The sequence below is a fragment of the Leucopleurus acutus genome (assembly GCF_964270905.1).
Source record: "Leucopleurus acutus genome assembly, chromosome: 19".
Lineage (NCBI taxonomy): Eukaryota > Metazoa > Chordata > Mammalia > Artiodactyla > Delphinidae > Leucopleurus > Leucopleurus acutus.
In genome coordinates, this window is record NC_139161.1 from 12,672,833 (window position 1) to 12,697,657 (window position 24,825).

Here is a 24,825-nt window from a genome sequence, read left to right on the forward strand (position 1 = left end):
TCAGGAGACTTTGCAGCTGTTTCTGGTGCAGCGTTTGGGGGGGCTCTGGGGAAGGTGGGCGGCCTTCGCTTTTCGGAGGCTGGTCCTCTTGTGGCCGGAGCTGGTGGCGAGGGAACAGGGGCGGCCGTGCATCACCCTGGCATTCAGGCCGCTGGCCATCGAGAAGGACTTGAGGTGGCTCCTGAGGGCCGTGGGCAGTGGCAGCCTGTCCACCAGGTGCACGGGCGTGCAGGACACCACTGCCCGGCAGCACAGGTCCTGCAAGCTCAGTACTTGGGAAATAAAAGAAAACCTATTTCATTTGTGTTGTCCTGGGCACGGGGCCAATGCAGGGCCAGCCACACACCTGTCCGCCCTCCTCTCTGGGACTCTGGGGCAAGATGTCCCACCCTGTGCCCACGTGCAGTGATTGGAGATGGATGGTCCTGCTTTCATCACCTTAAATCCAGTTTGTCCCCAAACTTGAGACCCCCACCATCTCTCCCTCTAGGTCTGAGAGGTGAGTGGACTGCCCAGCGATGGCCAATGAGGTCTCCTCAGGCCTAACGTGACCAACTTTTGGGGTCGGAGACCAAGGGCTTCAGGAGACGTGCTTCCCCAACTGAGTAGCTGACACCAAAAACGTGTTATCAGCTTTATCAAGATGTATTGGAGAACACACCAGAAAAGCAAATGCTGTCATTTATGTTTCACCTACATCGTTCGTTCTGTGAGTCAGGGTCCCTGCTCAGATAGAGAGGGGCTCCCAGGGGCCTGCTGGGAGGAGGAACAGCATCTCACCCCTGATGCAGTCGGGACACCCCTCAACCCCTGGAGGATCAGACAGAAGAAACACAACCCAAGGCTTTGGCTCCTTTTGGAATCAAGGTCCTAACAAATAACATTCATAACAGTGCTTCTCAACTGGGGGCGATTTTGACTCCCCAGGACATTCGGCAAAGTCTGGGGACATTTGTGGTTTTCACAAATGGGGGCAGGGAGACCAGGGATGCAGCTCACCCACAGCACACACGGTGCCCCCACCAGAGGACACTCCATCCAAAATGGCACTAGTGCCAAGCGGTAGAAGCCCTGATTTAGGAGAATGGAGACAGTGGCCCGGGGAATGGGTCCTGGGAGGCTGAGCACTGGCGGGGCTGCAGGGTGGACTGGACGCACACCTACCCTTGCTTGGCCTCCAGAGCCGGTCCATCCCATGCCGCAGCAGCACAATCCTGGCCAGCTCCATAAAGGACTCAGTGACGTTGAAATTGCACAGTGGGCTGACCTCGAAGAATGTCACACCCAGGCGCTCCGCATAGGCCTGGGCCTGTTCCGTGGGGACCTGCCGCTTGAAAGCCAGGTGCAGGCGGTTCCCCACCAGGATTTTAGGGACCCCCGGAGCGTGCTAAAGGGTGACAGAAGGGCAAGGAAAGTGGGTCACGTGCAGGCTTTGTTGTTGGTACCATGGGTGTCCGGGGTGAATGGTGTCCACTCAGAACCTCAGAATGTGTCCTTTTTTGGAAAGAGGGTCTGTGCAGATGTAATTAATTAAGATGGGATCTTGGGGTGGACCCTAAATCCAGTCACTGTGTCCTTATAAGAAGTGGAGAGGACATAGGACACACAGGGAGGAGGCCACGTGATGGTAGAGCAGAGACAGAGTGACACGTCCACAGGCCAAGGACCAGGGCCTGTCGGCAACACCAAAAACTGCAGGAGACGGGAGGGATCCTCCCTCGAGTGTTTGGAGGGATCGCGGCCCTGCCGACACCTTGCTTTTGGACTCTGACCTCCAAAACTGAGAGAATACGTTTCTGTTGTTTTCAGCCACACAGTTTGTGGTGAGTTGTTACGGCCGTGCCAGGACACTCACTCAGTGGGTGGGACTGACCACTCCACGTCTCCACTGGCAGTTGGGCCGGTCAGGGTGCCAGCAGGCAGCAGCCTGGTCACCACCTGTCAACCTACCTGACTGCATGCAGGGCCTGATCCTGTGCTGGGACATGACGCGTCCTCCTCCCTGTGGCTGGAGCCTCGTGCCCTGGCCGCCCCAGCCCGCCTCCCCTCACAGGGCCACATGGACGGAGCCCTGGCCATGTCATACCTCATTGATCTCCTTAATCCACCGGTCGATGCCATCAAAGGACCAGCGGTTTGCGATGTCGTAGACCAGGATCACACCCTGGGGGAGGCACAGTCACTTGTGGCAATGCAAGCCACTCAGGCACACACTCACAACCAGCTAAATAGCCATTTTACTTATGTTAACACAAAACATATTATTTTGATTTGTCTGCCAAATGTAGCAGTTATATGATCACTTCCAGTGATATTTCATAAGCTCATTGATAAACCCTCAAATGTGAATGTGAACTGGGGACTGGAATTCAATTCCCCACATTCATGAGCTGGTCCAGGGACACGGAATGCGGGGGTACTTCAGAGCCCACCCACCTGGACGGAGGGCTCTCACATACGTACAGACACACACGCACATGAACACGGTGCACACACAGCCCACATGCCTGCATATTTATGTACACACGTGTAGATGCACGTGCCTACACACTGCTCGTGCACACGTACATACAAATGTAACACATGCACACACACATCCCTGATGCAGAGGGCTTGGGAGCCACCAAACAGTCCAGGGCACACTTTTTAGACTCTGGCATCAATTTGTATGTGAGCTAATTGCCTTGTCCTCCAAGTATCCATTAAAGAACATTCCAAAAGTCATTATTCAAAGTCACTTTGAGGGACTTCCCTGGTGGTCCAGTGGGTAAAACTCCGTGCTCCCAATGCAGGGCCCCGGGTTCGATCCCTGGTCAGGGAACTAGATCCCACATGCATGCCTCAACTAAGAGTCCGCATGCTGCAACTAAGAAGCCTGCATGCCACATCTAAGAAGCCCGCGTGCTGCAACTAAGAGCCAGAGCAGCCAAAATAAATAAATTAATTAAAAACAAAAAAGAAAAACAAAGTCAACTTGACCTCCCGGTTCAGGGGTGTTACCTGTGCGCCCCGAGAGTAGGAACGGAATATGGTACAAAATCTTCCCTGACCCGACGTATCCCTGGAAAAGATGTTGGAAGTCTGTAAGAAGAAATCACTGCTTCCCGACGACAAGGTTTTTGAACTCGGGAGCCAGAGCAAATGCATTTTACAATTGTCAGTTGGTGGCCATCCCACAGAAAGTCCGAGCCCCCAACAAGACATTGGGCACGTTATCCCTGGAGAGATCTGGACATTGGGATGTCCTTTTGGGCTCATTCTCTTTTCTAATTATTTAAAAAGTCAACTAGAGAAAATAGCGATGGGTTTCAACATAATAATTCTGACATTTCAATAAGTCTAATTTAAGTTTTTAAAAAGTTGTTTAATTTGGAGATAAAGCTGTGTAGTAAGGAATGTGAGTCTACACTGGGGGAGAAAAAGGCCAAAGGATTTGGTGGGGTCACTCCACTTCCAATTAACTCTAAAAGATCATGGGAATCCCCTGGCCAGTCCAGTGGTTAGGACTCCTGGCCTTCACTGCCAAGGGCGTGGTGGCTTCAGTCCCTGGTCAGGGAACTAAGATCCCACAAGCCGTGTGGCACAGCCAAAAAAATAAATAAAAATAAAAGGTCACATGAAGTCAGCCCTGTGGATGCATCCCTATGTTCATCAATACAAGGAAGTGACCCGGGGGTGCATTAATGAGGATAAAGAAGAATAGCACTTCCGGGATTGACTCTGCCCTGTGTGGGGGAATTTACTAAGATGGACCACCAGGACCAGGCAAGGGGGCTTCGTTTTAGATGCCAAGGAAAAAGGAGCAGCTGTTACAACAGCTTTCTGAGTCCCATACAAGTTTGGGTTGAGAGGGGAGCCCTCAGGAGGTCCCCGGGGAGGGAGGAAGGGAAAAGAGACTTGAGAGTCAGCAGTGGGAAGGGACAGGGTCATTGAGGGGACATCGTGGAGAGAGGTTTCCTGGCCCAGATTTGGGGGCTGACTGCTCCTGATTAGGGGCAGATGGGGGTGGGAGAAGGGGCTCCAGGCCACTGCAGACACTTGTGGCTTGGGGAGAGATTTGGCATGGTCAGACGGGAGAAGGGAACCATGCAAGTGACCATGCAGGTGGTCCAGGAGAGGGGATGACACAGGGGCTAGTAACAGTGGTCAGGAAAACCACATGGGTTGGGGGCAACTCAGGGATTAGTCACAGCAGGAAAACCCTAGTCCCCCATCCCCGGAACTGGAGGGGCAGGGGTGTGACCAGAGTCTCAGAGCCAGGGCTGCCTGGAGTGGGGACCAAGAAAGAGACCCAGGCCAGAGCTAGGCGACACCCTGACCCCTTGCCCTCCTACCCTCCACCCTCCGTCCTGTTGATCTTGGTCAGGACACACAGCCCCTCTGGGCACTAGAGAGGCAGAAGCAGAAGCACGTCCACATGCTCTGGACAGACTCCAAGGCCCACACAGATCTCATCTTCCTCGGGGGGCACTAGGTCAGGCTGGGGCAGAAGCAGTGGATATTCCCACAGGTGGTACCAGAGCCCCTGAGGGCCTGGACAGACCCGCCCTGTGCTCAGGGGCCGGGCAGAACCCCTGACTCACCAGAGCTGCAGCTTCACCCGCCGGCCGTCCAGCAGGATGGTGGTGGTCTTGTAGTCGATGCCTGTGAAAGAGGGTCAGGGTGGCTTAAAGCAAAGCACTTCCACAGTTATGCTCAGGTAAAAGGTGCAGATAAGAGAAACTCTCACGCTGGGGGAGAAAGGACTACCTACCGGTGCAGACCCAGGACTCACAGAGACGGCTGGACTGGGCCCTGCTCGGACCCTCCCCTCGCCCACCGGCCTCGCCCACTTGCTCTGTGGAGCGGGGCCTCCAACCTCCCTCCACTCCTCCCGCACCACCACTGCCTCCAGCTCAGCGCCCAGGCCCCGCCGCTGCCCAAAGGGTGGGCAAGCAGGAGCCCCCTGAACCGTTCAGCAGCTGGCTCCACGCATGGCCTGCTGGCCCTGGGTTTGCCGAGTGGCAGCCACTCACACACCCTTGCCTCCGCTGGACTCAGGGCTAAAACACAGACATAGTTTCCCCCAAGTTATCACACTAAGAATGTAAAGTAAAAACGTGTAGAATATGAAATTAGGTATGAAGTATTATCTCAACTATGCAAAGACAAAATGTGTGTACGTATGTGCACAGGGGTGATGAAATAAAATTCATGTTTTATGGCAAGACAAGAAAAACTTAAACGTAAAAAGGTTTTCTGCCCTTACGGGCCTCCTGGCTCCCCTTTAGTGTGTATTGTGCATCTGCATTGACCAGACCTCCTTAGGAGACAACATTCCTTCTTAATTTTGTAAACCGTCAGGATGACCTGCTTAGCACTTGATAACTCCTCAGGAGATAACCTTCCTTCCTAATGTTTAAGGGGTCACGATGACCCAGTTTTGTTTTGGAGGAGCAGACTTGGATTGTAGAAACTGTCAATATGTCATCTGATGTATATCCTTTTGTCTCAAAAACGTATATAATTGTACTTTGACCTCTGACAGTTTTCAGAGCTTTCTGAAAGACTGTCTCCCAGGTTATAATCCTCAGGTTGGTGCAAATAAAAATTTCCATTCCTTTCTTAGACCAACTATTGATTAATTTTTTCGTCAACATGCACGGCGTAGTTGGCAGGATATCAGAGACACCCACCAGAGGATACCTGGGGTCTACCCTAAACTGGTGCTCGGTACTAGCCCTTTGAGCCCCACCTGCTTCTTGGAACTCTTCAGGTGTTCCGGTGAGTTCTTCTGATATCCAGGTCTTATTATTTAAGTGATGATCCTACAAATTTTTTTTCAAGCTTTTTCGTACTTAAGACTTGGAGTCTTAAGGGGCACCAGTGCATTTCCTTGTCAGGGTCCTAGGGGGATCTAGGCAGGAGGCCCCGGGAAACATAGGTGGCTGGAGTTTCGTTAAATTTAGCTTAAATTAAAAACGAACAAAACAAAAAAACAAGTTGATATATGGTCTGAGCAAATGGTTTGCCCAGTGAAACAAGAGACAGCTTGCTCAGCCCCAAGAACAAGGAACACCTGCTCCTTCTGGCCACAAGGTGTCCTCAGGTGACTGAGAACCTACTGGAAGTGTCTGAGGATCAATTTTTCAGATGTGTAGCAGTACTACAGCAGATCCCACTACAACAATTAAGTAAATGCTGCTCTTCCAGGGACGCAGGAGATAAAGGCTGATCACCTAGTGCTCCAAGCACCCACAGCGGTTTTAGATTGTCAGAGGGAGAAACCAAGACATGTAAAAGAGCTGAACCGACCCTAGCGCAATTCCTTGGAGAGCTAGACTCAGAAGCAGCACCCACAACCATACTGTCCTCAGAAAGTTGTTCAGATCATATCTTTTCTCTGAATTAGGCAACCAAATTGATAATGGGAAATTGTGCTTCAAAGGTCAAACAGCTCCTGAATGGACAGCCACCTATGGGGATACCAGCTGGGTTTATATAGAGCTGATGCTTGCAAGTGCTTACCTAACTGGGAATCAAAGGAAATCCTGCCCTGAAATGACCCAGCTGGGATTCTTTTTTGGCATTCCAAACTGATTTTTCCGTGAACAGTCAGAAGAAGCCAGCAGAGGGTAATTTCTTACCATGTCAGTCAGTCTCCTGGACCCCTGCCCACAGGGTCTACTGGAAACAAGAGTGATAAGAGCTTTTCTTTTTTCTAAAATTGGATTAGCAGCAGAAATTATTTGTAGGGCTATCTTCTTGGATCCTTTGAATTGGAAAGACTCCTAAATATTTGTAGGGCTAGCTTCTTGGATCCTTTGAATTGGAAGGACTCCTAAATTGGAAAGCTCTCATCTTAAACTATTGTACCTATTTTAATTGGTATGCAAAAGCCCCAAAAGGCTTCAAAATTCCAAAATAGCCTCATTGAAGGATTTGTTGTAGAAGGCTAATGAAACATTGATCATATAAAAGGTACCTACAATAAAAGACTATAAAACTGCCATAATTACTACTCTATCCTCCTTTTTTAAATTTTTATTCATTTATTTTTTGGCTGCATTGGGTCTTCGTTGCTGGGCACGGGCTTTCTCTAGTTGTGGCGAGCTGGGACTACTCTGTCGCGGTGCGTGGGCTTCTCACTGCAGTGGCTTCTCTTGTTGCGGAGCACGGGCTCTAGGCGCACAGGCTTCAGTAGTTGTGGCACACGGGCTCAGTAGTTGTGACACACGGGCTCAGTAGTTGTGGCTCGCAGGCTCTAGAGTGCAGGCTCAGTAGTTGTGGCACACGAGGTTAGGTTGCTCCACGGCATGTGGGATCTTCCCAGACCAGGGCTCAAACCCATGTCCCCTGCATTGGCAGGCGGATTCTTAACCACTGTGCCACCAGGGAAGTCCCTAAACGGTTATCTTTAGAAATGGGACCACCTGAGGTTATAGGTGAGCCTCTTGGGGTCAAAGGTTGAACTGAGGGCCATAGTTAAAGAATTTCTTAAACCCAGGGAAGATCCTCAAAAGGTTTTGTAAATGGATTACCAAGATGGGAGGCCACAGATCTGTCTAAGCCTGTGACCATAGCTGATATTCAGAGCCTGATAGAAAAAAAAAAATTTTTTTTTGGCCTTCTCCTCTAAGCTAAATGAAGGAAAGAAAAACATTCCGACAGAGGTGGATGAGTATGTCGGTACTTTGATATCATTTAGGTGGCCACCCAATTATCTGAGGAATTAAAAACAGCTGTCCTGTTTTAGAACTCTAGTGTTTACAGGACCAAAGGCGTGGCTCCAGAAACAGCCCTAGGCCCACCAATCCTTTTACCACTCCCATAATCTCCCCTATTTATCTTAAGAGGCTGTAAGTAAAAAAAAAAAATCTGGCTTTAAGGGAAGAAAGAAAATCCTCCTAGGACAACTTGCATTTTTCCTCCTCTGCCTTTGAGATAGAAATGTTCTACCCAGTCTTCTCCAGGAGCTCTTATGCAGGCCATCTTCTTTAATGCAAATTTCAGGAAGGTAACTTTCTTTTTGAATATTAATTTCATTTAATTTATTTTTGGCCGCGTTGGGTCTTAGTTGCGGCACGTGGGATCTTCATTGGGGCAGGCGGGATCTGGTTGCGGTGTGCAGGCTCTTCGTTGTGGCGCGGGCTTCCCTCTCTCTAGTTGTGGCACGCGGGTTTTCTCCCTCTAGTTGTGGCACGTGGGCTTAGTTGCCCCGCATCACGTGAGATCTTAGTTCCCTGACCAGGGATTGAACCTGTTTCCCCTGCATTGGAAGGCAGATATTTTACCACTAGACCACCAGGGAAGTCCCTCAGGAAGGTAACTCTTATCCAAAGGAAAAAACAAAAGAGGGATAGGTAATTTGGAACCTGATTTGTCAAGGGCAATACAAATCTTAAATGTCTTTTCCATAAATATTAGTAAAAAGGATTTAGCCATCTAAACAGGTGACCTTGATTTGTTCCATCTGCAAGAAACCCAATTTGAATCCAACATCTTTTGTAACTTACGTGTTTTACATTATTGTACCTGATTCATGGTTGAAACTCTGGAATGGGAACTGGGGTCTCTGTTTGCGTCTGCGTGTTTGTATGTATCTGTAAATGTGTGTGTTGTAGACGTGTGGCATTGCCAAAATTAATTTGTAAAAGAGCTCTATTTAATTGGCTTAAAGGATAATAAGCACTTATACAAATACTCAGAAATATAAAAGGAATGAACCCAAATGAACTTCAGGATCACATGATCTAGGGTTAATTTTTAATGAATGAAAACAGTTTGAGTTTATTGGTTTAATTATAAAGACATCTTTTTTTTTTTTTTTTTTGGCCACACCATGCGACATGCGGGATCTTAGGTCCCCGACAAGGGACTGAACTCGCCCCACTGCAGTGGAAGTGCAAAATCTTAGCCACTGGACCACCAGGGAAGCCCCAATACAGACATACCTTTAAAGTCATCAACATTAAGTATATACTGCTTTGTATGTAGGTTTACCAGAAATCAAATAAGACTGTATAATTCCTGTCACAAAGTTTGTCAACAAGAAAAATAACCTGATGTGATGAAACTTTCAAGCAAATTAAATGTAAACGAGATAAGAGCTTTCAGGTGAACTCTTTAGGAATAATTATGTTTTAGGACTGTCTACTTAAAAGTAGTTTCTCCAGATTTTTGGCAGTTTTGATTACACTTTATGTAACTTATAAAGTGATGGTTTCTTTCCTTTCACACTGTGTATCACCTACTCCTACTAAGATAAATGATATCTAAACAAATTGAAACTATTGATCACATCTACAGTTCTCCATAAATTAATGAACATCCACGATGCACATGCTTCCTCCCCAGGTGGAAATTAACCTTCACACAGAAGAATCAGGGATGGGGTGTACGTGGGGAGCAGCTCTGGGGAGAAGGAACAGTGGAGAGAGTCCAGAATGGCTCAGCCTCAGGATCTAGCCTGAAACCAGGCCCACCCCTCAACTTGTCGGTTACATAAGGCCACAAACTCCTTTTTGCTTAAGCTTCTTTGAGTTGACTTTTTTGTTTGCACAAAATAATGCCCTGACAGAAAACCCATGAAGTACAGTGACTGGAGAGAGTGACAGAGGAAACCTGACACACAAATCCTGGAAAAGCTGCGGAAGATACATTTTAACATCTTCCCAAAGCAGAGTACAATGCCTCCCACACCCCAGAATTTCACTAATAGTGAACATGTATTTAAAAGAAAATCTACAGGAATTCCCTGGTGGTCCAGTGGTTGGGGCTCTGCCCTTTCACTGCTGAGGGCATGGGTTCAATCCCTGGTCAGGGAACTAAGATTTTGCCGCATAGTACGGCCAAAAAATAAAAGAAAATCCAACTCAATGATAATGATCTAACTATTAACATTCAGGACCCAAACTGAACCCTGACTCTGGTGGTTGTTCCCACCAGGACAGCCCTGCCGGGTCACCTGCCCTCGGCACACTGACCCTGACGCCCGGGACCCTGAGGCACCCTCCCAGAGCCGCGTGTGCTTTGGAGACCCAGGCCCACTCCGTCTCCATCAGTGTTACTGTCCTTTAGAGCTGCAACCCGGCCTACTTCCCTCCATCTATGCAGCTGTGAACTCCCATGGAAGGCCCCTCCTTTGAATTGGGGACAGGGCAGAGCAGGGGAGGTCCGGGGGTGGGAGATAAAGCTTGAAAAAACACTGCCCACCCTCACCCCCCATTTGATCTGTAGGGTGGAAAATGGGAACGGAAATGGGCTAGCCCCCTGGGGACTCCACAGGTCCCCCACATAGCACTGTGGAGACCCTGCAGGGAGAAGCTCTGTGATGTGTGGGATCAAATCCCAGTCCTGACGACCAGCAGCTTCCTCCCTCTCCCCGTGCCTCAGTTTCCCTGACAGCTCACGTCTGGTACCTGCCGCCAGCAGTGGCCTCAGCTCAGCACAAGCTCCATTCTTCCCCAGGCCTTTGGGTCCCAGGATAAACCTTCTGTCTCAGCTGTACCTGCCACAGAGAAGCCCCCAAATTCCACCCATTCACGCCAGGTTCGAAGTCCCATTGGGAGAAGAGTCTCTTTTTTCATACACTTATTTATTGAACCGTTTTATGTTCCTCCTGTTATGTGTTTGCTCTGTTCCTATTTATTGTATTTCCTCTTCTCTGTTACTTCATGTTTTTGACAGTAGTGTTGTCAGTGTTAGGGTCAAAAGGTGTAATGCACATTCGCACATGCGCTGCACTTAGCTAATTCACCAAGAACTCTGTCCATCAAAATAAAAATACACAAAAGCTCCTAGAACAAAGCCTGTTGGAATGTTCACTGAGTGAGTCAGGACAACAGAGACAAGAAGAGAGATAATTTTAGCCTGAAAAACAGCAAATGTCAAATGCCAAGACACTCCCTACACTTTGAGGCCACGTGATGTGTAAATAATCTATTTCAGCTCATCCAGCACCTGCCGAATTCTATCTCCTAGAACAAGAGGACGCAAACATGTAAATACTGGTTAAGTATCATTGACAAACATATTCATCACGAGGACCTGACTTTTGAGAACTTGTCTTATGTTGAATTAAAGTATCAGAAAGCAGGGTGCTGGCTGCCAGGGGCGGGGGAGGGTCCAGGTTTCCATTTGGGGGGTGAGAAAAATGTTCTGAAATGAGAAAGTTACAGGGTCGTGAATGTACCAAATACCACTGAATTGTTCACTTTAACATGGTTAATTTTATACTATGTGAATTTCACCTTAAAAGAATGTATATACATGTGTGCTATCCAGAGACCGACTCTGGCCTGGCTTCCCAGATCAGAAGGGCACTTTGTTGGGAGATGTTGGGGTGCCTCGCATGACCAAGGGGGCGGGAGGGCTGCATAATGGGGCTCAGGATGGGAGAAGCAGGGAGGCCCCAGGGCTGAGGTACAGGCCCAAGCCTCACCCATGGCCAAGGCCCAGAGCCTGCCCCTGCAGGGCTGCCTCCCGTTTCTAAATGGTTGTAAAAGTGAGTCATGCATTTTTTTTTTTTGGCCGCGTGGCATATGGAATCTTAGTTCCCTGACCAGGGATGGAAGCCGTGCGAAGCGCAGAGTCTTAACGACTGGACCCCCAGGGAAGTCCTGCAAGTCATGTTTTAAATGGGCATTTGAAGTGTGTTCATCATATGAGAATCATACACAGAGAGCAGTTACTGAAATCAGCACCAGTCCCCCTCCTCTTCAGAATCTACCCCACCTCCTTTTTGAAAAGGAAAGTATGTTCCCTGCATGTTTCTCCTTGCTGGTTTTTCTCTGTGAAATAGCAAAGCCATGTGACCCAGGTGCTTCCAGGCTCCTCGTGGCCTGGCTGCCCCAGCTCATCCACACAGCTCCCAGCTCTTAGCTGCCTGAGCCGCTCACTCCCCACGCAGGGGGCTAAACCCTCCCACACCCTCCCTGGCAGGGACGGGACCACTGTCACACCTGCCTTGTTCCCTAACGGCCTGTGTCTGTGCCGAGCTGCTGCGTCCAGGTACCCTGTGAAATCCCACAGCAAGGACAAGCCCCACCAACCAGATACCGGCGGGACCTGGCACATCATCCCCCATGAGTGAAACTGGGGAGTAACCCAGAGCCTTCCCTAACCATCGCTCGGGTGTGGCCAGATGATAGCCCCCTCTTTCCAGAGCTCTGACACCTCAGAGGGTCCCAGTCCCTTCAAACTGCAGGGCTGCCCCTGCCAGGTCTCGAGGTCACCCTGAACCTGGACTCAGGCTGAGGCAGGAGATAGATGGGCCCCAGGCTGAACAGTTTCTCCCCTGTGGACAGAAACTCCATGAAAGCAGGATGATGGAGGAGGCTGGGCCCTGCCCAGATAGGAGATGAAAGACCACATATTCCTCATTCTTGAAGTTAAGGAGACCTCCCTGACTACACATGCACAGAAAGCCTCCTTGGAGGTCAAAAAGGGAGGGGGCGCCACCCCATAGTAAGTGATGTCAACTACCCATAGGCCTCTTCGCTAGAATCCATCTTGGCTAAGAGATGCGCGCGCATGCACACATGGGAAGACCCTGAGATAAACCAAATATAGATTCAGAACCAGGCAAAGCAAGATTGCCAAAGGAAGCCTGGAAGAAAGGCCCCATAAAAGTGATTCAAACTACCACAACGGCGCAACTCTCTCTGAGCCCGCCCGCGTGTCTATCCACAGGTACTGTACTATTTTTCCTCCTAATAAACACTTTACTTGCCTCACTACTTTCCATCTCTATGTCTCTATGTGGCAATTCATTTCTACACAGCAATGGGTCAGGGCCTTGTCACTGTCCATTGGTCCCTGGTGGTCTGGTGGCTAGGATTCAGTGCTCTCACTGCCACTGCCAGACCTCAATCTCTGGCCAGGAACCGAAATGCTGCTTCAAGCCGCTGCAGGCTGAGGCCACCCGAGATCAAGGCCACCAATAGGGTTCAGCGGTCAGGCCAGAAGGGGCCTCCCCCCGCCCTACTTTGGACAGCCCAACAGTCTGGGTGACACTGCCAGGGAAAGCATTGCCATCCTCCATGAAAAAAAAGGGCGGTGGGACTTCCCTGGTGGCACAGTGGTTAAGACTCTGCGCTCCCAATGCAGGGGGCCCAGGTTCAACCCCTGGTCAGGGAAGTAGATCCCACATGCTGTAACTAAGAGTTCGCATGCCACAACAAAGGAGCTGGTGAGCCGCAACTAAGGAGCCCACAAGCCACAACCAAGACCCAGTGCAACCAAATTAAAAAAAAAAGGGGGTGTGCATCTTTGATTTTAAAGAGCAGTTTTCTGATATCAGCACCCCTTTTTCCTGCCTGTCCCACAGTGGGGGCCCTGCAGGCTCTGCCATCCACCACCTCCAGTCCGGGCAGCTCTGCTCACTTGGGTGGTCAGCCCCCAGGTGAGCTGTGTCAGGGAAGCAGAGCTTTATTTTCAGTAGCACCCCTGTGCAAACACATGCAACCACGGAGGTGCCACGTGTCTTCAGAAGGAGCCTGAGCCCCTGCTGATTCAATCTCCTACTTTCATCCCTTGGGAGCAGCAGAGGCTGAGACCACCTGCTGTGTGTCAGGGGAAGGAAAGGACCTCACTGGAACCACACAGGGAGGCTCTCATCACTGGTTGTGATCACAACCAGCTGAGCAACTGTCCCAAAGTTGGACGGCAAACCAGGCCACCTGTCCATGCTCTGGAGGACAGTTTCGGATGAGCTGCCCTGAGCTTGGAGAACCCATGCCACCTTCTCTATTAGCCCGAAAGATGCAGGGACCACATTTTATCTTCAGTAACTGTGGTCTCAGGACACTAAATGTAAGAGAGGGTGAGAGGTTAGACAGACACCTATGCAAGATCTGTATGCTAAAAGCTATAAACCACTAATAAAATAAATCAAAGAAGATCTAAATAAGTGGAGAGAAATACTGTGTTCATGGATTGATAGATTGATAGTTAAGATGGCAGTTCTCACCAAATGGATCCACAGATTCAGTCTCAAAAACCCTAGCAGGATTTTTCGGGGCGGGGGGGTGGGGGGGGCTAGAAATTGACAAAGCTGAATTTTTTTTTTTTTTTTTTTTTTTGTGGTACGCAGGCCTCTCACTGCTGTGGCCTCTCCGGTTGCAGAGCACAGGTTCCGGACGCGCAGGCTCAGTGGCCATGGCTCACAGGCCTAGCCACTCCGCGGCATGTGGGATCTTCCCGGACTGGGGCACGAACCCATGTCCCCTGCATCGGCAGGCAGACTCCCAACCACTGCGCCACCGGGGAAGCCCGACAAAGCTGAATTTTATTATTTGTTTATTAAAAAAAAAAATTTTTGGCCCACCTTGCGGCTTGCGGGACCTTAGTTGCTCAACCAGGGATTGAACCTGCAACCCTCTGCAGTGAAAGCAGATTCCTAACCACTGGACTGCCAGGGAATTTCCAAAGCTAAATTTTGCATGGAAAGTTAAAGGAATTAGAATAGTCAAAACAATTTTGAGGGCTTCCCTGGTGGTGCAGTGGTTAAGAATCCACCTGCCAATGCAAGGGACACGGGTTCGAGCCCTGGTCCTGGAAGATCCCACATGCCCCAGAGCAACTAAGCCCGCGAGCCACAACAACTGAAGCCTACGCACCTAGAGCCCATGCTCCCCAACAAGAGAAGCCACTGCAGTGAGAAGCCCGCGCACCATGATGAAGAGTAGCCCCCACTCACCGCAACTAGAGAAAGCCCGTGTGCAGCAACGAAGACCCAACGCAGCCAAAAATAAATAAATAAAATTAAAAAAAATTTTTTTTGAACAAAAGGAACAAAGTTGGAGGACTCACATTACCCAATTTCAAGACTTACTATATATTTAAAGTAGTCAAGACAGTGTGATACTGGCATAAGAATACACAACAGAAAAATGGAACAGAACTGAGATGAGAAATAAAACCACACAAATATGGCCAATTGATTTTTTTTTTTTTTTTTCTGTACACGGGCCTCTCACTGCTGTGGCCTCTCCCGTTGCGGAGCACAGGCTCCGGACGCGCAGGCTCAGCGGCCATGGCTCACGGGCCCAGCCACTCCGCGGCATGTGGGATCTTCCCGGACCGGGGCACGAACCCGTGTCCCCTGCATCGGCAGGTGGACTCTCAACCACTGCACCACCAGGGAAGCCCTGGCCAATTGATTTTTGTTGTTGTTGTTGTTTTTAAGATTATTTATTTACTTATTTATTTTTGGCTGTGTCGGGTCTTAGTTGCGGCACGTGGGGTCTTTGTTGCAGCATGCAGGATCTTTAGTTGTGGCATGTGGGCTCTGTTGCAGCGCGAGGGCTTCTCCCTAGTTTTTCTTTTCTCTAGTTGTGGTACGCAGGCTCCAGGGCGGGTGGGCTCTGTAGTTGTGGCGCGGGTTCCAGAGAGCGGGTTCCAGGAGAAGGAAACTGTCCATCTTGGGAGTGTCACTACCTGTACTGGGTTGAATAGTGTCCCCCGAAATCCATGTCCACATGGAACCTATGAATGGAAACTTTTTTGGAAATAGAGTCTTTGCAGATGTCATCAAGCTGAGGTCACACTGAGTGAGGGTGGCCCCCCATCCAGGACTGTCTTGATAAGGATTTGGAGGCAAACAGGGAGAAGCAGAGATTGAGGTGATACTGCCACAAGCCAAGGGACGGCAAGGGTACCAGCAACACCTGAGCTGGAAGGCTCAAGGACAGATCTTCCCCGGGAGTCTTGGCGGGGGCGGGGGGGGGGAAGGCAGCCCTGCTGACATCTTGATTTCGGACCTCTGACCTCCAGGATGGGGAGAGTGTGCATTTCTGTTGTTTTAGGCCATCCCCCACTGCCGCCCCAGTTTGTGATAGTTGTGAGAGCAGCCCTAGGAAACGATGCACCATCAACAGCAACATACCTCCTCCCCCCACGGCCCCCTCCCACCTCCCTGTGCTCCGGACGGTGCTCCAGACAGAAGCTCAGGGCCCCCGCAGGTCTGACAACGTGGGCTTTTGCCTCTCAGACACCAGGCCAACAGGACACCATGGCCACTCAGCAGTGGTCTACCTTCTAGATTTTACTTCCAGATGGAGTTCCTCCACCTGAGAGAATTTAATATTCTTCACACTTATCAATTTATTTTTCCTGTTAAGATAATAACTTTTAACCTTACGTATCAGGGTCAACTAGAGTTTAATATGTGTAGTTACGATTCTACCTCTGTAAACTTTTTTTGCTTTTATTTTTAATCAAACAAAATGCCAGTCACCATAAGATTCAAATTCATGAGTAAACTCAGCTGAGTCACATTTAGGGGAGGGTAATCCATTAATTATTAGCTTCAAGAGGTTGGAATACACAACTCATATAAACAGAGAAACAGCCTGAGTGTCACTTTGGCTGAGGAAACCCCAGGATCAACAGCTTTATGGCACAGTCTCCCAAGAGATGGCCAGCAGCAGGTGGTTTCGGGTGGGAAAGGCCGGCATCCGGAGAAAGATTAAGAAGCCAGGCACAGAGTCCCGGGGCCGGAACTGCTGTGATCGGCTGCTGGGCACAGCACAGATGCCAGGACAGGTACCTTCGAAGACTGGGGGCCCTGATGTTTTCCATCTCTTGATTCTAGAAGCATGCCGATCTCTCTCTCTACCCGCCAAGTCTTAGAAAACAAGTCACGCTGTAAGGTCCCATTAACCAAAATCCCAGGTCTGCCGCACTCAAGTCAGAAGTCCCCACAGCAGCCTGAAGGTGACAGGGGCCTGGGTACCTGATTCTAGACTTTGCAACATGTTAAAAAGAGGTTAAGACCTGGAATGCCAAAACCACTTAAGAAAATACAAACCACAGGGCCAAATTCTCAGAAATGTAATTGATTACCATTAGGAAGTCCCCAAAAGGCAAAGCATGCTGTGGCAAAAATAAGACCACCTAAAAAGGCAAGTTGTTCATATTAGCAGACTGATGAAATGCTGGAGGCATCTTAAGCCAGAGCGGCGCAGTCAGACCAGGTTCAGGAGCCCCTGGAGGCCCCGCAAACGGGTGGGTGGACAGGCAATCTTGGTCCTGGAGAGAAGGAGGGGGAAGGCAACCCAGGTCAAGTGGGGAATTTGGTTGAGGCCTCCGAGGAGGCAAGCCCACTTCTGAAGAAGGTAAACCCTGAAGTTGTCACTGAAGCTATTATCTTATATCAGGACCCCTTTCAATTGTCTTGTTTGTGGATCTGACAAAATCTACATAACGGATATTTTTAGGTCCAAACCCTTCGGGTGCTGCAGCTCTTCTGCTTTTGCTTATACACAATTCACTCTCTGTAGCCAATGAAGCTAAAGAAGCCTGGAAAGTTTGAAACAAAGGTCCAAAACAATCTCTTAATGTGAAGTAAACCCACAGCCTGCAAATGCTTGGTGACACACCAGCCACTTCCCCATGCCTTGCTGCTTCTCTTCACCCCACACAACCGGCCACATCGGACCTGAGCTCCTGGGCCAGCAAGGAGTGAGCAGGTGCGGCTTGGCAGGACCCAGGCAGGACCTCGGGGCTGTGCCTGCCCGGCCGTGCTCACCCTGCAGCCACTCAGGCGTCCTGTGCCAGTGACAGAGGACACAAGGGGTGGTGGGTGGGCCTCTGGCCCCAGTAGCTGAGTCTCTGTCTGGGAGGAACCTGGGCTGGCCGGTTCTGAGTCCCTCCCTGCCTGTCCCCTGACATCAGGTTCGCCTTGGGCTGGGGGCTGCAGGGGTTAGAGGTGAGACTAAAGGGGCCGTCACCACCGCAGAAAGGAGACCCCACAGGACACAGGGGAAGTAGGGCTGATTCAAGGGCTTTTAAAGAGAAAATCTGATATAAATGCAATTTTATCATTTTCAAATACATGGAAGTATTTATGACATAATTTAAAAAACCCAACGCATTAAATTTATTGAGTGCTCACAAGTGGTACCGAGGGAGGTGAAGGAGTTACACCAAGAAGTAGGATAAAACACGACTGGACTCTCAGTTCAAACTTGAAAGTGATTACTTTATAAATCGTGTTTTGAATCTTAAAGTGGTTGCCCAGGAAACTGGCAGAGTAGCTTTAAGCTGCCTGCAGCAACTAGAAGGCAGCGGGAGAGTGCGTGAATCTCCTGGTGGAAAGACTGTCAAAGGCAAAGAGAAAGGACAAATAACCTGTCTCACGAGATGATTCTTCTATATTCTCAATAAGTGGGAGTTATTATTTTTATCTCTTGGCAAAAATGAAACTGAGAAAGAAAGATGGGATCTTCCTGCTGGGAAAAGGAAGCTGGAGAAATAGCCAAAAGAGAGTAGTCGGGGAAACAGTGAGTCTCCTGCTGGGAAAAAAACTAGGAGGCGAGAGATTGCAGGCTTTGGTGTCAGTTTGATCCACTTTCCTCTCCCATCACTAATGAAATGAACAAAATGTAGAAACTCGGCAATCAGGGAAGGAAAGGGTATGGACCTGGTGCTGGGAACACCCCAGATGGAGCCCAGAGGAGACCCAGGATTAATAGAAGGCAGAGCCCAGCTGCTGAGGCTTTCTTTCTTTCCTTTCTTTTTTTTTCTTTTTTACATCGTGAAGTACCGAGCTGATCTCCCTGTGCTATGCTGCTGCTTCCCACTAGCTAACTACTTTACATTCAGCAGTATATATACTCGATGCTACTCTCATTTCACCCCAGCTTCCCCCTCCCACCCCATGTCCTCAAGTCCATTCTCTATGTCTACATCTTTATTCCTGCCCTGCAACTAGGTTCACCAGTACCTTTTTTTTAGATCCATATATATATGCATTAGTATACGGTATTTGTTTTTCTCTTTCTGACTTACTTCACTCTGTATGCCAGACTCTAGGTCCATCCATGACGCCTTCTTTCCACTTCTGCCTGGAGCAGGACTTTCGAGGGGAGAGGAGGCGGGACTGGGCACCAACCCACTGGACAGAAGTGAGGCTCCGGGGCCAGCAGGGGCCCAGCAGGACCAGGAGTGTGCACGTCACCCGTGGGAGGGGAGGACAGCTCCCTGGGCAATGGACCACCTGGCAAGGGGTCTGCGCAGCCCACACTCCCCCTCCTGCTCCTCCCGGAGCTCAGGTTACAGGACAGGGTCAGGAACCCAAGGGCCCCTCCCTCCATGAGTAGGCTGAGAGGAAAACAAAAGGTCCAGCTTGGAGAAGCCAGGCCTCACCAGACTCTGTCAGAGCACAGAATACATGCAGGCGGATCTGCCTGGGTGTGAGCAAGACGCAGGGAAATGCAGCAGCGCCACCTGCAAGCACTGGGCAGACCCACCTGCAAAGAAGAAAGCATGCAGGTGGGAGGCTGTGTGGTCCCTGGGCCGCGACAAGAGTGACAGAGCAATGCTGGGAAAGGGGGTCTCCCACTGCATATCTACTTGGAAAAAAATGTGTCTTGACCCCTCCCGCCATCCCTCATCCCAGCGGGATGGCAGCCACCAACATCAGAGGTAAGACGGTGGAGCCTCAGGGGACAGCCCCACCCTGGGACAGGCAGAGACTTGTTGAACACACCCAGAGTCCCTGCCATGAACACCCATCATTTACTTGGACTGTGTTAAAATGAAGGGCTTCTGTTCTTAGAAATACTATTAATGGGGTGAAAGGCAACACAGACGAGCGTAGATACAATACGTATTTCTGACAAGGGATTCACAGCCAGAATACATTTTTCAAACACTCCTACTGACCAGTAAAATAAACTCAACCTAATGAAAAATGGACAAAGGTGTTCAATCTCGTTAGTCATCAGAAAAGTGCAAATTCAACTACACTATACTTTCCAGACCAGTAAAATACTGACCAGTAAAATAAATTCAACCTACTGACCAGTAAAATAAATTCAACCTATGAAAAATGGACAAAGGTGTTCAATCTCATTAGTCATCAGAAAAATGCAAATTCAACTACACTATACTTTCCAGAATGGCTAGAATACAAAACAGCAAGAACCAAATGTTGATGTGGATGTGGGCAAACAGAACTCCCGATCTTTGCAGTGAGAGCGTAAACTGAAAACAATTTTGGAGTATCTTCTTAAGTTAAACATATGCATACCATAATACTTGGCCATCCCAGGTTTAGGTCTATTCTGACAGAAACGCATCTTTTGTACTCTAAAGACGCACAGTGGGAATGTTCACAGCAGGACGAATCACAACAGCCGGAAACTGGAAACCACAGAAATGCCAACCCCAGCATGATGGGTAAATAAACAGATCGCAGTACGTTCACACCAGGGATATCATAAACCTTCCACAGCCATACACAACCCAGGAGAGTCTCACACAACAGGAGCAAGAGAAGCAGTCACATTACAGCTCTCACTTTTACACAGAATGGACGAGACAAAAGTGGCCCATGTTGTCAGAAGCCAGGCCAGTGGTGACGCTGCAGGGTGTCATGGCTGGGGGAGGGCTGGGGGCCCAGGGGCCTGTTGGTGTTGTGCTTCCTGGGTACTGGTTGCATGGGTGTGTTAGCTTTGTGAAAATTCACTGAGCTATGCAATTACAATAGGTACACTTACCTATATGTAAATCATACTTCCATAAAAAGTTTAAAAAGGAAGGGAAAAGAGATAGAACCTAACTTAAAAGGAAATATGACCCCAGGAGCAGAAGGAAATTCATCCCAGTTACTTCATGCAATGGAACAACCTAATAAAAACATGCTGTTGGTAAAATAAGAGTTCAAAGGAGAGTTTTTGTTTGTTTGTTTTTGCGGTACGCGGGCCTCTCACTGTTGTGGCCTCTCCCGTTGCGAGGAGCACAGGCTCCGGATGCGCAGGCTCAGCAGCCATGGCTCACGGGCCCAGCTGCTCCACGGCATGTGGGATCCTCCCAGACCGGGGCACGAACCCGTGTCCCCTGCATCGGCAGGCGGACTCTCAACCACTGCGCCACCAGGGAAGCCCCAAAGGAGAGTTTTTAATCTAATGAATTTTTAAAGAATTCTTTAAAAATTGAAAAAAAGGAAAATTGTAAAGGTAAGGAAAAATTAGACACCAAAAGGACATCAATACTGAATTAACAAATAAGTTAGAACAGCTAGAAACAGTTTGCTAAAATAAAAATTACCAATAAATAGGAAAGCCTTGAGAGTACCACAGAAATGCAGAGAGAAAGACAAAAAGAACAAGGCACTTAGAAGACATGAATGGAGGACAGATAAAAACAGTCCAACGTAAGAATAATCAGTGTAGTAGGCAGAGTAATGGCCCACCCAAAGAGATCTGTGTCCTAATCCCCAGAATTTGTGGATATGTTAGGTTACATGGAAAAGGGGAATTAAGTTTGCTAGTCAGGGATGAATTGGGAGATTGGGATTGACATATATACACTAACATGTATAAAATAGATAAGTAGTAAGAACCTGCTGTATAAAAAAATAAATAAAATAAAATTCAAAAAAAAAAGTTTGCTAGTCAGGTGACCTTAAATTACAGAGATTATCCTGGATCACCCAGCGGCCCCAATGTGATCACAAGGGTTCTTAAAAGTGGAGTGGGAGGCAGAGAGTCTACATCAGAATGAGGAGATGGGAGACATCTGCTGGCTCTGAAGGTGGGGGAGGACCCACAAGCCAAGAGACACAGGCGGATTCCAGAAGCTGGAAAAGGCAGGAAAACAGACTCACCCCTAGCACGTCCAGAAAGGAACGCAGGCCTGCCGACCTTGATTTTAGCCTATGAGACTGTGTTGACTACCTACCCCCAGAACTGGAAGAGAATAAATTTGTGTTGTTTCCAGACACTAAGTTTGTGGCAATTTGTCCAGCAGCCACAGGAAACTAATATAACTGGTGTCCCTGAAATAGAAACACCAATAAATGTAACAGAAGATGTTTTAAGGACATAAAATAAATTTCCCTCAAATTAAAAAAGAAATATGCAAATTGAAAGAGTACTCAGTGTACCAGGAGTTCAAAATGAAGCATTCAGCTCTGAGACATGGTCTGGTTAAGCTCATGAAATGAAGCAAGAAGAAGGAATCCGTCAGAAATTCATGAAGAAAATGCAAATCACCTACATGGGAAAAAAAATCAGCTGACTTCAGGCTTCCCCACATCCAATGGCAGAGGGCTGTGGAGCAATGCTTAGAATATTACACCCAACCAAGATATTGTTCAAAGATAAGAGTCAATGGACAGACACTGTCAGACATGAAAATGCGCAGGTAATACTCACGAACCCTTCCTGAAAAATGATTGAAAATGAAATTAGCTAATTAGACAGCAAAATAAAAGGACTATCGGTGAGCACAGAGTTCTCTGAAATGTTGAATTAACACTGAGCAACTGTGGGCACTGTAGCTACGATACAGAATTGGGTGTTAGGAACCTGGGCAACGTGAATATAACAGCACAGGCCGAAAACTCAGGCGGCGGGTGGAGGGGGATGGGTTGTGAGACTGAAATGCCCTCACCTTTCCTGCCAGAAGCATGCACATTGTTTCAAAGTGAAACGTATCTTTAAAATAATAATGATGATGATTCCAATTTCTTACAATTTTTCATAATCTCTTTTCTTAATCCAAGAAGAATCTTTCCGTAAATCAAAAACCCACATAGGGCACATCTATCATACTGGGTCTTTTCCGCAGTGTCTCAAGCCAAGCTGATAACAAAACCTTTTGTGGAAAGTGTCTTTTTAGCCTAAATCCTCCCTCTGTGTCAAGGAAAAACCTTGAGAACAAAGTGCTAACTAGTTGTTAGCAGTCTTGGTTCAGCACATAGAATGAAAGTAATGAAGCAGAATCACCAAGCCTCTGCTCACACCAGCCAGAAGGACCTCCTTTTATAAACATTTGTCTACATTCCTCCTATTTGCCCCTGCACTGTTCACCTACTACAGAACAGAAAACGTTCCACAGCCTGTTCCCCCAAACATACACAGCGCTTTATTTGCTGAATGTTTTGTTACTCCACCTCTGGCCCATCCATTCACTGAGCCCCAGGCCCAGAGGACACAGCCGTGAAGGAAACAGACACAGCCCCCACCTCCCACCCTGTTGAAACCCAGCGCTGCGCTGTCCAGCAGAACTCTGCCGTCTCACAAGTGGCTGTCCAGCACTTAAAATGTGGCTAATGCACACTTTTAGTTGTATTTCATTTTAACTACGCGTGCTTTAAATGTAAAAAGCCACACATGTGGTTAATGGCATCATCTTGGATGACATGGTTCTAGAATCAGAATCTGCATTTTCATAGGACTGGGGATGAATCTTACTATGCACTGCAGTGTGAGGATGGATCCAGGTTTTCACCATCAGCTCATGCCCCCCATCTCGAACCTTTCCCAACTCAGTTTGCCACCCACTGTCTTCTCAATCCTACCCTGCCTGATCAGGACAGGAAGCACCCCCAGGTTGGCTTGAACATTAAGACTCCAGTCCCTGGGCTGCCCTTTTCGGGTCCCCAGGAACCAGACTGCAAGCCCAGGAGCAGCAGCGTCTGTGTTGGAAATGTGGCTCCCACCCCTGAGATGACAGCTCAAAGGTTTCCCTCCACAGCCACTCATTCTGCACCATCCAAGCAGCCTGTGGTGGGTAAAGACCTGTGGGACCGCAGGACACCTGGTTGTCCTCCCACCTCCTGGCCCAAGTTCCTGCCCACGCACTCTCCTCTTCGCCCCGCTTCTTTTCCTCTTAATGTCCACTCCCTCTCAAGGGCTGCTGCTCTCAAACTACAAACTTCGGGGACCCCCTGCCGGCTGCCCTCTGGGCACTCTGGCTTCCCCTCACCCTGGGACCCACTCTCCTGCACTCTCTGTCGGTGCTTCCCTTCCTGCGCCCCAGGTCACGCTCCCTAGGGTCGCTTGGGTTCCTTGCCCTCCCAGGCCTGTTTATCAGCGCAAGGAGCCCCTCTACACGTCATCTTGGAGAAGCCTCAAGACTTGTTCTCTGCGCCTTCTCTCCCTCCCCTTCCAACCGACCCACGAGCAGAGCCACCACCTGGGAGCCTGCACCCGCTGCGCTCCGATCCCACGCTCCTGTCCCCTCGCGCCAGCGCCGTACCCTCCACGCGTGCTTTCCAAACTAGTCGCGCACAAGTGCGGCCTCCCTGCGGGGCAGCCCGGAGCAGCCCTGCAACCCCCTCTCCCCAAACCCGGGCTGCATGGCGGCACGCTCTCCTCCGCCTAGCCGTCACCCCCAGATCGGGAGGACCCCAGCGCCCTATCCAGCCGCTCGCTCCCGCCGCACGCGCTGCGTGCGCCTGTCCCAGCCCCACCCCCATGAGCTGCCTGGGTCCCCCACGTCCGGGGTTGGGCAGGGGGTGCAGCCGGGGCTGCCCGCGTAGTGCGGGCGGGATCCAGGCAGAGCCTGGACGGCCCTGAGCCCGGCGCTCCCTTCCCCGGGTCCGCGTCCCCTCTCTTCCCCGGTCCCCGCGCGTTCCACCGCCTCTCCTCCCCGCGCCTCCGCGACCACGTTTTCCCTCCCAGGCCCCGCGACCCGCGTTCCCCTGGTCAGCCGAGCGCTCCCCTGGCCCGCCGAGCGCTCCCCTCCGGGACCCCGCGCCTCCCCAGCCTCCCCGGCCTCCCTTGCTCCCGTCTTCGGCTCCGCTCCCCGGGCCCGCGTCCCCTTTCCTCCTCAGCCCCCGCGCGCTCCCTCCACTCCTCCACTGTCCTTCCCGGCCTCGCTCCCGGACCTGCGCCCGTCTCCTGCCAGGTCCCCGCGCGCTCCACCCCGACTCCTTCCCGGCCCGGTGCTCACCCGCGGGGTGACCGTACGGGGACTCGGCCGCACCGTCCTGCAGGCTCGCCAGGATCTCGCCCTTGCCCACGTCGCTATCGCCCACCAGCAGGAACTTGAGCAGGAAATCATAGGCGCGAACCGGGCTGCCCCCGGTGCTCATCTTGCCGCACCGGC

The 24,825-nt window shown here is 49.9% G+C and overlaps 1 protein-coding gene across 1 annotated transcript; it reads right to left on the reverse strand.

Moving 5' to 3' along the window:
* Positions 1-24,811, reverse strand: RAB40B (RAB40B, member RAS oncogene family; the record flags this gene model as incomplete). Its single annotated transcript, XM_082860432.1, has 6 exons — positions 1-272; positions 1,165-1,387; positions 2,087-2,164; positions 3,001-3,061; positions 4,584-4,644; positions 24,670-24,811. 6 exons carry the CDS (start codon positions 24,809-24,811, stop codon positions 1-3), a joined length of 837 nt encoding a protein of 278 aa, XP_082716558.1.
* Positions 24,812-24,825: the final 14 nt, after the last annotated feature.